Raw genomic sequence first — 11973 nt, 5'->3', positions numbered from 1 at the left:
AGTGACTCGCCCTCCACTGGATACTCCACTTCCTCATCACAAGCATCCTCAAGTGATGGAATCTGATCATCATCTTCCTCGCTTTCAGTTTCCACCTCTCCATCAATACGTGCGATCATGGTCCTCTTATTTGGGCATTGTGACGCTATATGACCTACTCCCAAACAACGAAAACACTTAATATCACGATTACGAGTTTGGGATTCATTTTTACTTTTGTTGACACTGGGAGCATCATCTCTCCTTTTTGGTGGTTCGGCTTTGGACTTGAAAACAGGCCCTTCGTCTTTCCTCCCATTTGACCTCCATGAAGTAGAGAAGCTCGGATTTTGAAATGACCGAGTTCCTTTCCTTTTACGCTGTCGTTCCACCTTTATTGCTATGTGCACCATGTCCTCCAACTCCACGTAGTGCTGCAACTCCACCACGTTGGCAATGTTGCGATTCAGCCCATTCAGAAACCTTGCCATGGTAGCTTCTCTATCCTCCTCTACATTTGTCCGAATCATCGCAATCTCCATCTCCTTGTGGTAGTCATCCACGCTCCTATAGCCTTGAGTAAGACTTTGTAATTTTTGATACAAGTCCCTATAGTAGTGACTAGGAACAAACCGCCTCCTCATGATGGCCTTCATTTCCTCTCAACTCTTAATAGGTCTCTCATGGTTTCTCCTTCTGTTCATCACAAGTTGATCCCACCATATAATATCATAGTCTGTAAACTCAATGACAGCGAGTTTTACCTTTTTCTCCTCAAAGTAGTTGTGGCACTCAAAGATTAACTCCACATTCTTCTCCCACTCCAAGTATGCTTCTGGATCATTTTTCCTTTGGAATGTTGGTAACTTCTTTTTTATGTTTCCTAGGCTCCTGTCAACCCCATCTTGCCATCTTGGATCTCTTCGAAAAACCTCTGCCACGCCTTTCTCCCCTTGGCACAAACCTGCCCTCATTGTTCAATGAAGCTTGATCTTCTTCATCTTCAAACTCATGCTCGTGGTAGTCATCAGAATCATTCATGCGAGAATGCCTTTCTTGCCTTCTAGCATTAGGGCCTCTTTGGGGACGTTCCTCACGTAAAGTAGCAATAACAGTGTCTTGCCTATCCATTCGATCCTGAATCTCATTAAACACCACGTTCATGCGTTCAAATTGTCGTTGCATAGCTTGCAAAATAATGGACGACTCCTCCCCTCCTTCCCTATTTGATGTTTCGCCCCTAGAAGACATACTTTTGAAACAATAGAGAATTGTTAGAAATAATTCCTCACATCACTCCCTCACGTGTTTGCACTCAAATTATGTCACTCCCACTCGTGTTTCACTCTTAAATTGGTTTTTTCCCGATATTAGTCTCACACTCTCTTGCCTTTTTTCACTCGTTGCTTTCCCCTTTTCAGTTCTGCATTGAACTAATAAACTTGATCAAGAAATTCAACTTGTAGTGGTTAACCAAATACCAACGACAAGAAAATATGACAGAAACACTAAATCAAAGGAAGAGGACAAAAGAAAACAGTTTTTTGGTCTGAGAGAACTGAAACTGCAAACAATTTTTTTTTTCTTTTCTATTTCTTTTCTGATGTCTTTTTTTCACTTTTTTTTTTGAACTAGGTGCACGATTTTCACCTAGTGCACTTCAACAAAAACAAAAAAAAAATAAGAATGATGAATAAAGAAAACAAAAGAAACAAGATAGGATGATAACAGGAAACAAAAGATAAAGGGATAGGAAACTGATTTTAGAACTTGTGCTCTGATGCGAACCTCAATCGACACGCTTTGAGATCCAACAAAAATATTGGAATACTTGCCCAAGAAAGCTAAAATTTAGATTTTTGATAGAAACCCTGACCCAACGTTTATAATCAAAACGCAAACCAAAGGTATAAGTTGACCTTGACCCAATGATTATAAAGAATCACGAACCGAAGGTATAAAGTTTGAACGCCACAAGGAAGAATCCCTAATAAGTTCACAATTCTTGAAGAACCAAAAGAGAGCAAAGCCTCACCTTTTTCTGATTTTTATTCAATAATGTTATGAAAAACGTTTACAAACTTCAGAGCCTATTTAAGGGCTCCATAAAACTTGACAGACAAGAAAATATATTCTAAAATAACTCCTAATTGATACCTTACCTTATCAGGAATCAAATTTGACCTAAAAAGCATTAAATGCACCTAAAAATAAGGAAAATACCTAAAAAACGTACAAAATAATAAAACCCCAAATAAAAGTTGATTTGGTCTAAAATTAGCAGATCCAAAATAGGAAAAAATCTGCCTTAACTGATATAGACCTGGAAAGTCAATCAGCCATTAATTCATACCATAAATCACTTGCAATTAAACCAGATTAGCCCTAAATAGCTTGAATTAAATTTATTACGTTTTCAGCTTCCTTTGGGCTAAGCTTGGAATGTCCTGTGTTAGAATTAGCCCAAATCTCTTGAATCAGCCCATTAAGTGCTTTTTTGATCTTCTTGGATCTTGCTCTTGTAATAGGCCCAACTGGAACATGCAATGGATCCTTGAATTCTTGTTGATTCTCATCATATCAATTAGGAGTTATTTTAGAAGACATTTTCTTGGCTGTCAAGTTTTATGGAGCCCTTAAATTGGCCCTGAAGTCTGTAAACGTTTTTCATATATTATTGAATAAAAATCGAAAAAGGTGAGGCTTTGCTCTTCTTTTGGTTCTTGCTCTTGTAATAGGCCCAAATGGAACATGGAATGGATCCTTGAATGCTTGTTGATTCTTATCAGTAACATATTTTGGTCATTTTACAAATTTCAAGAGAATATTGGTCACTTTAGAGATTTTGGTATTTCGTTGGATATTTTATAAGCTTTTGGTTATTTCAGCGAATTTAGAGATTTTCGTGGGCTATTTTAGTTGGTTTCACGTTTTTTTGGTCTTTCTAGAAGATTTTAGGCCATTTTAGCTGTGTCAAGATGTATTTTTTAGATTTTGGCGAATTTTGGTTATTCACAACGTATCAAGATTTGACAACTCATTCTAGCCGGTTCAGGGGTGTTTTGGTCATGTTAGAGGTTTTGGAGTTATTTTATTCATTTTAGAGATTTTGAAACCATTTTGGTCAATTAAGAGGTTTCAGGGTTTTTTTTTTTTTTTTTTTTCTTTACTTATTGTGGTTTGGGCACATTTTGGTGATTTTGGGGGTATATTGGCCATTCTAGCAATTTCAAGGGTATTTTGACAAAATTTCCCAGACTAGTGAGAATTACCAAAATATCAAATAACAAAAAAAAACCTTTGAACACCCAAAACCGCTAAAATGACCAAAATGCGCCACGAATGTCCAAAATATCCCAAAACCTAAAAAAATGATCAAAACGCCCCCCAAATACCTTGATACCTGTAAAAGGATGAGAAACATCCCGAATCCTGAAAAAGGACCCAAAAAAAAAAAAAAATCTCCAACGACCAAAATACGAAGAAACAAAATAACCAACATTCCCCAAGACATCTCAAATAAGAAAAAATACCTTGATACCTCTAAAATGATGAGAAACATCCCAAATCCTGAAAAAAAAAAAAAAATAAAAAAAAATAAAAAATAAAAAATAAAAAATAAAAAATCTTGAAATTTTTAAAATGACCAAAATACTTTCGAAACCACTAAAATAACCAAAATACCTCGAAACTCTAAAATGAAGAAAAGTACTCTAAAACAGAATGACCAAAATACCTTCGAAACCTAAGAAATGAACAAAATTACCTCTAAAACGACGAAATTAATCTTGAATCCAATATAATAACGTAAATACCATTGAAATCACTAGAATGACCAGAATTACCCCCTCCCCCCCCCCCCCCCGGGTAAACAGTTAATACGAACAAAATGCCCCAAAAGTTCAAAAAGACCAACAATACATTGAAACCACTTGAATGTCCAAATTATCCCAAAACCTCTCAAATGACCTGATGAGAATCAACAAGCATTCAAGGATCCATTGCATGTTCCAGTTAAGCCTATTACAAGAGCAAGATCCAAGTAGATCAAAGCACTTAATGGGTTGATTCAAGAGATTTGAGTTGATTCAAATGCAGGACATTCCAAGCTTGACCTAATAGATTTGGGTGTAATAAATTTAATCCAAGTTATTGAGGGCTGATCTGGCTTAGTTGGGAGTGATTTATGGTGTGGACAAATAGCTGCTTGACTTTCCAACTCTATTTCTGTTAATGGAGATTTTTTGATGAGAATCAACAAGCATTCAAGAATCCATTGCATGTTCCAGTTGGACCTATTACAAAAGGAAGATCAAAGAAGCACTTAATGGGCAGATTCAAGAGATTTGGACGGATTCTAGCACAGGACATTCCAAGCTTGGCCCAAAGGAAGATGAAAACGCAATAAATTTAATTCAAGCTATTGAGGGCTGATCTGGCTTAATTGGGAGTGATTTATGGCGTGGATTAATGTCTGACTGACTTTTCAGATCTATATCAGTCAATAGAGATTTTTTCCTATTTTGGAGCTGTTATTTCAGACCAAATCTACTTGAATTTAGGGCTTTTATTATTTAGAACGTTTTTTAGGTATTTTCCTTGTTTTTAGGTGAATTTAATGCATTTTAGGTCAAATTTGATTCCTGATATGGTAAGATATCAATTAGGAGTTATTTTAGAAGATATTTTCTTGTCTGTCAAGTTTTATGGAGCCCTTAAATAGGCCCTTAAGTCTGTAAACGTTTTTTCAGATATATTATTGAATAAAAATCAGAAAAGGTGAGACTTTGCTCTTCTTTTGGTTCTTCAAAAACTGTGAACTTATCAAGGATTCTTCCTTGTGGCGTTCAAACTTTATACCTTTGGTTCGTGATTCTTTATAATCATTGGGTCAAGGTCAACTTATACCTTTGGTTCGCGTTTCGATTATAAACGTTGGGTCAGGGTTTCTATCATAAATCTAAATTTTAGCTTTCTTGGGCAAGTATTCCAATATTTTTGTTAGGTCTCAAAGCGTGTCGATTGAGGTTCGCATCATTTGGTATTAGAGCACAGGTTCTAAAATCAGTTTTCTATTCCTTTATCTTTTGTTTCCTGTTATCATCCTATCTTCTTTCTTTTGTGTTCTTCATTCATCGTTCTTATTTTTTTTGTTTTTGTTGAAGTGCACTAGGTTAAAATTGTGCACTCAGTTCCCCAGAAAAAAAAAAAAAAAAAAAACATCAGAAAAGAAATAGAAAAAAAAAATTGTAGTGCCAATTCTCTCAGACCAGAATATCGTTTTCTTCTGTCCTCTTCCTTTGATTTATTGTTTCTATCATATTTTCTTGCCATGGTATTTGTTTTTACACTACAAGTTGAATTTCTTGATCAAGTTTATTAATTTAATGCAGAACTGAAAAGGGGAAGCAACGAGTGGAAAAAGGTAAGAGAGTGTGAGACTAATATCGGGAAAAAGCCAATTTAAGAGTGAAACACGAGTGGGAGTGACATAATTTGAGTGCAAACACGTGAGGGAGTGTTATGGAGAATTATTTCTAATAATTCTCTGTTGTTTCAAAAGTATGTCTTCTAGGGGCGAAACATCAAATAGGGAAGGAGGGGAGGAGTCGTCCATCATTTTGCAGGCTATGCAACAACAATTTGAACGCATGAACGTGGTGTTTAATGAGATTCGGGATCGGATGGATAGGCAAGACACTGTTATTGCTACTTTGCGTGAGGAGCGTCCCCAAAGAGCCCTAATGCTAGAAGGCAAGAAAGGCGTGTGCGCATGGATGATTGTGATGACTACCACGAGGATGAGTTTGACGATGAAGAAGATCAAGCTTCATTGAACAATGAGGGCAGGTTTGTGCAGAGGGGAGAAAGGCGTGGTAGAGGTTTCCGAAGAGATCGAAGATGGTAAGAAGGGATTGAAAGGAACCTAGGAAACATAAAAATGAAGATACCAATATTCCAAGGGAAAAATAATCCAGAAGCATACTTGGAGTGGGAGAAGAAGGTGGAGTAAATTTTTGAGTGCCACAACTACTCCGAGGAGAAAAAGGTAAAACTCGCTGTCATTGAGTTTACTGACTATGCTATTATATGGTGGGATCAACTTGTGATGAACAGAAGGAGAAACCATGAAAGTCCTATTGAGAGTTGGGAGGAAATGAAGGCTATCATGAGGAGGCGGTTTGTTCCTAGTCACTACTATAGGGACTTGTATCAGAAATTACAGAGTCTTACTCAAGGCTATAGGAGCGTGGATGACTACCACAAGGAGATGGAGATTGCCATGATTCGGGCAAATGTAGAGGAGGATAGAGAAGCTACCATGGCCAGGTTTCTGAATGGGCTGAATCGGGACATTGCCAACGTGGTGGAGTTGTAGCACTACGTGGAGTTGGAGGACATAGCCCACATGGCAATAAAGGTGGAACGACAGCTTAAAAGGAAAGGAACTTGGTCATTTGAAATCTACCTGAATTTAGGACTTTTATTATTTAGAACGTTTTTTAGGTATTTTCCTTATTTTTAGGTGCATTTAATGTTTTTTAGGTCAAATTTGATTCCTGATATGGTAAGGTATCAATTAGGAGTTATTTTAGAAGATATTTTCTTGTCTGTCAAGTTTTATGGAGCCCTTAAATAGGCCTTTAAGTCTGTAAACGTTTTTTCAGATATATTATTGAATAAAAATTAGAAAATGTGAGGCTTTGCTCTTCTTTTGGTTCTTCAAGAACTGTGAACTTATCAAGGATTCTTTCTTGTGGCGTTCAAACTTTATACCTTTGGTTCGTGATTCTTTATAATCATTGGGTCAAGGTCAACTTATACCTTTGGTTCGCGTTTCGATTATAAACGTTGGGTCAGGGTTTCTATCATAAATCTGAATTTTAAATTTCCTGGGCAAGTATTCCAATATTTTTGTTGGGTCTCAAAGCGTGTCGATTGAGGTTCGCATCATTTTTTCCTATTCTGGAGCCGCTATTTCAGACCAAATCTACCTGAATTTAGGGCTTTTATTATTTATAATGTTTTTTAGCTATTTTCTTATTTTGGATCTGCTAATTTCAGACCAAATGAACTTTTATTTAGGGTTTTATTATTTAGTACTTTTTTTTAAAATTTTCTATTTTCAGTCATGTCTTATAAATAGTATGCACTCATTGAGGAATATTGAATAAAAAAAAAAAAGGTGAGGTTTTGCTCTTCTTTTATTTCTTCAGGAACTGTGAAATTATTATGGATTCTTCCTTGTGGCATTCAAACTTTATACCTTCGGTTCATAATTCATTTATAATCACTGGGTGAAGGTCTGCTACTTATACTTTTGGTTCGCGTTTCACTTATAAACGAGCTTCTATCAAAATTTGAATTTTAGCTTTCCTGGGCAAATATTCCAATATTATTTGTTGGGTCTCAAAGCATGTCATTACCCCCAAAATAGTCCGAGAACTATAAAAGACAAAAAATACACCAAAATCTGTAAAAGGACCCCCTACAATCACAAAATGACCAAAAAGACCCTGAAAAACTCTGTATAATGACCAAAATACATTTAAATTGCTAAAATGATGAAAATGACCCCGAAACCTGTAAAATGATTAAAATACCCCAAAAATGAAAATGACCTAAATGACATTAAATCCTCCAGAATTAAACTAAAATCTTTAAAGTGACCAAAATATATTTTCTTGTCTGTCAAGTTTTATGCAGCCCTAAAACAGGTCCCTAAGTCTGTAAACGTTTTTCATAAAATATTGTATAAAAAAATCGTAAAAAAAGGTGAGGCTTTGCTTTTCTTTTGGTTCTGCAAGAACTGTGAACTTGTCAGGGGGTTCTTCCATGTGGCGCTCGAAATTTATACATTTGGTTTGTGATTCAGTTATAATCTTTAGGTCTAGGTCTGTTACTTATACCTCTAATTTGCCTTTCATTTATAAACGTTGGGTTGGGCATATTATCAAAATCTGAATTTTTATTTTCTTCAGCAACTATTCCAATATTATTTATTGGGTTTCAAAGCGTGTCAATTGAGGTTCATATTTGGTATCAGAACACAAGTTCTAAAATCAGTTTTACTATCCCTTCATCTTTTGTTTCCTGTTATCATCCTATCTTGTTCCTTTTGTGTTTTTTATTCCTTGTTCTTATTTTGGGATGTGCACTAGGTTAAAATCATGCACTAAGCTAAAAAAAAATGAGAGAAAAAAAAAAAAAACTCACAATCCTCAAGTCTCAGTTGATTTGTTGAAGTAGAAAATTTTAATTTTATTATCAACCCTTTATGGATTGATGTTGCAAATAAATTGAAAGTAGATGAGAAGAAATTTTATGCTACACATTATGAAGGATTCAAGTTTCAGAACCAGATCAAGTTATTAAAGCATTTGAATTATTTGTTTATTTGGAGCGGAAGATTTCAGATTTCAAAGATAAACTCAAGGACGAATTTGTTTCAAGTGGAGGGGTCTGATGTAATTTACTATTTAATTATTGTAATTTATTAATTTTTTTATTTTTATGTAAAAAAACATTATTTTAGGTTTTGGTGATTTATTTCCTTGTTTTTAGGTACATTTAATGCTTCTTAGGTGAAATTTGATTCCTGAACCTAGGTACCTATTAGGATTTATTTTAGAATATATTTTCTTGTCTGTCAAGATTTATGGAGCCCTTAAATAGTCTCCTAAGTTTGTAAACGTTTTTCATAAATTATTGAATAAAAATCAGAATTAAAGGTGAGGCTTTGCTCTTCTTTTGGTTCTTCAAGAACTGTGAACTTATCAGAGGTTCTTCCTTGTGGCGTTCAAAATTTATACATTCAGCTTGTGATTCAGTTAAAATTATTGGGTCGATGTCTATTACTTATACCGCTAGTTTGCGTTTCATTTATAAAAATTGGGTTGGGGGTATTATCAAAACCTGAATTTTAACTTAGGCAACTATTCCAATATTATTTGTTGGGTCTCAAAGTGTGTCGATTGAGGTTCGCATCATTTGGTATCAGACTATATTCAGTTTTCTATCCCTTTATTTTTTTTGTTTCCTGTTATCATCCTATCTTGTTGCTTTTGTGTTCTTCATTTATCGTTCTTATTTTTTTGTTTTTGTTGAAGTGCATTAGGCTAAAATCGTGCATCCAATTCCAAAAAAAAAAAAAAAAAGTGAAAAAAAAGACATCAGAAAAGAATAGAAAAAAAAAATTTGTTTGCAGTTTCAGTTCTCTCATACCAAAATATTATTTTTCTTTTGTCCTCTTCCTTTGATTTGGTGTTTCTTTTATATTTTCTTGCCATTGGTATTTGTTTTTACACTAAAAGTTGAATTTCTTGATCAAGTTTATTAGTTTAATGCAGAACTGAAAATGGGAAGGTACGAGTGGAAAAAGGCAAGAGAGTGTGAGGCTTTGCTCTTCTTTTGGTTCTTCAAAAACTGTGAACTTATCAGGGATTCTTCCTTGTGACGCTCAAATTTTATACCTTCGGTTCGTGATTCTTTATAATCATTGGGTCAAGGTCAACTTATACTGATGTAGGACACAATTTACTATTTATTTATTGTAATTTATTATTTTTGGTATTTTTTATGTAAAAACGTTATTTTAGGTTTAGGTGATTTATTTCCTTGTTTTTAGGTGCATTTAATGCTTTTTAGGTCAAATTTGATTCCTGATATGGTTAGGTATCAATTAGGAGTTATTTTAGAATATGTTTTCTTGTCTGTCAAGTTTTATGGAGTCCTTAAATAGGCTCTTAAGTCTGTAAACGTCTTTTATATAATATATTATTGAATAAAAATCAGAAAAGGTGAGGCTTTGCTCTTCTTTTGGTTCTTCAGGAACTGTGAACTTATCAAGAATTCTTCCTTGTGGCGTTCAAACTTTATATCTTTGGTTCGTGATTCTTTATGTCAAGGACAACTTATACCTTTGGTTCGCGTTTCGATTATAAACGTTAGGTCAGGGTTTCTATCAAAAATCTGAATTTTAGCTTTCTTGAGCAAGTATTCCAATATTTTTGTTGGGTCTCAAAGCGTGTCGATTGAGGTTCGCGTCGTTTGGTATCAGAGTACAGGTTCTAAAATCAGTTTTCAATCCCTTTATCTTTTGTTTTCTGTTATCATCCAAAAAAAAGTGAAAAAAAAACAACGAAAAAAAAAATAAAATATGGTAATTATTGAGAACATTGTGGAAGATTCAATTGAGGTCAAATATGAGGATGAGTCCACAACTCACAATCCTCAAGTCTTAGTTTATTTGTTGAAGAAAACTATACAATATGTTGATTTTCTTGGAGTAGAAAATTTTAACTTTATTATCAACCCTTTGTTGATTGATGTTGCAAATAAATTAAAAGTAGATGAGAAGAAATTTTCTGCTACACTTTATGAAGGATTCAAATTTCACAACCGGATCAAGTCATTAAAGCATTCGAAGTATTTGTTTACTTGGAGCGGAAGATTTCAGATTTCAAAGATGAACTCGAGGACGAGTTTGTTTCAAGTGGAGGGGTTTGATGTAAGACACAATTTACTGTTTATTTATTGTAATTTATTATTTTTGGTATTTTTATGTAAAAACGTTATTTTAGGTTTAGGTGATTTATTTCCTTGTTTTTAGGTGCATTTAATGTTTTTTAGGTCAAATTTGATTCCTGATATGGTTAGGTATCAATTAGGAGTTATTTTAGATTATGTTTTCTTGTCTGTCAAGTTTTATGGAGTCCTTAAATAGGCTCTCAAGTCTGTAAACGTTTTTTATATAATATATTATTGAATAAAAATCAGAAAAGGTGAGGCTTTGCTCTTCTTTTGGTTCTTCAAGAACTGTGAACTTATCAAGGATTCTTCCTTGTGGCGTTCAAACTTTATACCTTTGGTTCATGATTCTTTATAATCATTGGGTCAAGGTCAACTTATACCTTTGGTTCGCGTTTCGATTATAAACGTTGGGTTAGGGTTTCTATCAAAAATCTGAATTTTAGTTTTCTTGGGCAAGTATTCCAATATTTTTGTTGAGTCTCAAAGTGTGTCGATTGAGGTTCGCATCATATACCTTCGGTTCGTGATTCTTTATAATCATTGGGTCAAGGTCAACTTATACTTTTGGTTCGCATTTCGATTATAAACGTTGGGTTAGGGTTTCTATCATAATTCTGAATTTTAGCTTTTCTGGGTAAATATTCCAATATTTTTGTTGGGTCTCAAAGCGTGTCAATTAAGGTTCACATCACAATGCCCAAATAAGAGGGCCAAGATCACACGTATTGATGGAGAGGTGGAAACTGAAAGCGAGGAAGATGATGACCAAATTCCATCACTTGAGGATGCTTCTGATGATGATGTGGAGTATCCAGTGGAGGGCGAGTCACTTGTGGCTAGGCGTGCTTCAAGTGCACAAGTCAAAGAGGATGACATGGAACAACAAAGGGAGAACATTTTTCATACTAGATGCCACGTCAACAACAAGGTATGTAGTATGATTATAGATGGGGGGGAGCTGTACTAATGTGGCTAGCACTACTTTAGTTGAAAATTTGCATTTACCTACCTTGAAACACCCTAGACCATATAAGTTGCAGTGGTTGAATGATTGTGGAGAGATTAAGGTAAATAAGCAAGTACTGGTTTCTTTTTCAATTGGGAGGTACAAGGATGAAGTACTTTGTGATGTTGTTTCAATGCAAGTGGGTCACATTTTATTGGGCAGGCCATGGCAGTTTGACAGGAAGGTCAATCATGACGGGTTCAAGAATAGGCATTCTTTTGTTAAAGATAATAAAACCATTACTCTTGTACTGTTGACTCCAAGACAAGTGTATGAAGATCAAGTGAAGCTGAAAAGAGATAATGACTTGAAAAATTGTGAGACTGAAAGTTCAAAAAAAGATGATGAGAAAGAAAGTGAAAGAAAAAAAGAGAATGAACAGAAAAAAAAAACGAGCGATAACATAAAAAAGAGTGAAAGGACAGTTGAGGATGGAAAAAATGAGAGAAAAACAA

The 11973-nt window shown here is 34.7% G+C and overlaps 1 protein-coding gene across 1 annotated transcript in view; it reads right to left on the bottom strand.

Annotated features, from left to right (window-relative positions):
* The window catches only part of LOC142644231 (uncharacterized), a 2774-nt gene extending 1631 nt beyond the window's left edge, over positions 1 to 1143 (bottom strand). The window contains 1 exon segment of the mRNA XM_075818885.1: positions 1068 to 1143. Coding sequence (XP_075675000.1) covers positions 1068 to 1143 — 76 coding nt within the window.
* Positions 1144 to 11973: the final 10830 nt, after the last annotated feature.

Source organism: Castanea sativa, chromosome 7, assembly GCF_040712315.1.
Source record: "Castanea sativa cultivar Marrone di Chiusa Pesio chromosome 7, ASM4071231v1".
Classification (NCBI taxonomy): Eukaryota; Viridiplantae; Streptophyta; class Magnoliopsida; order Fagales; family Fagaceae; genus Castanea; species Castanea sativa.
Note: the sequence above shows the minus strand (reverse complement) of the source record. Positions and strands in the feature narration are given on the sequence as shown.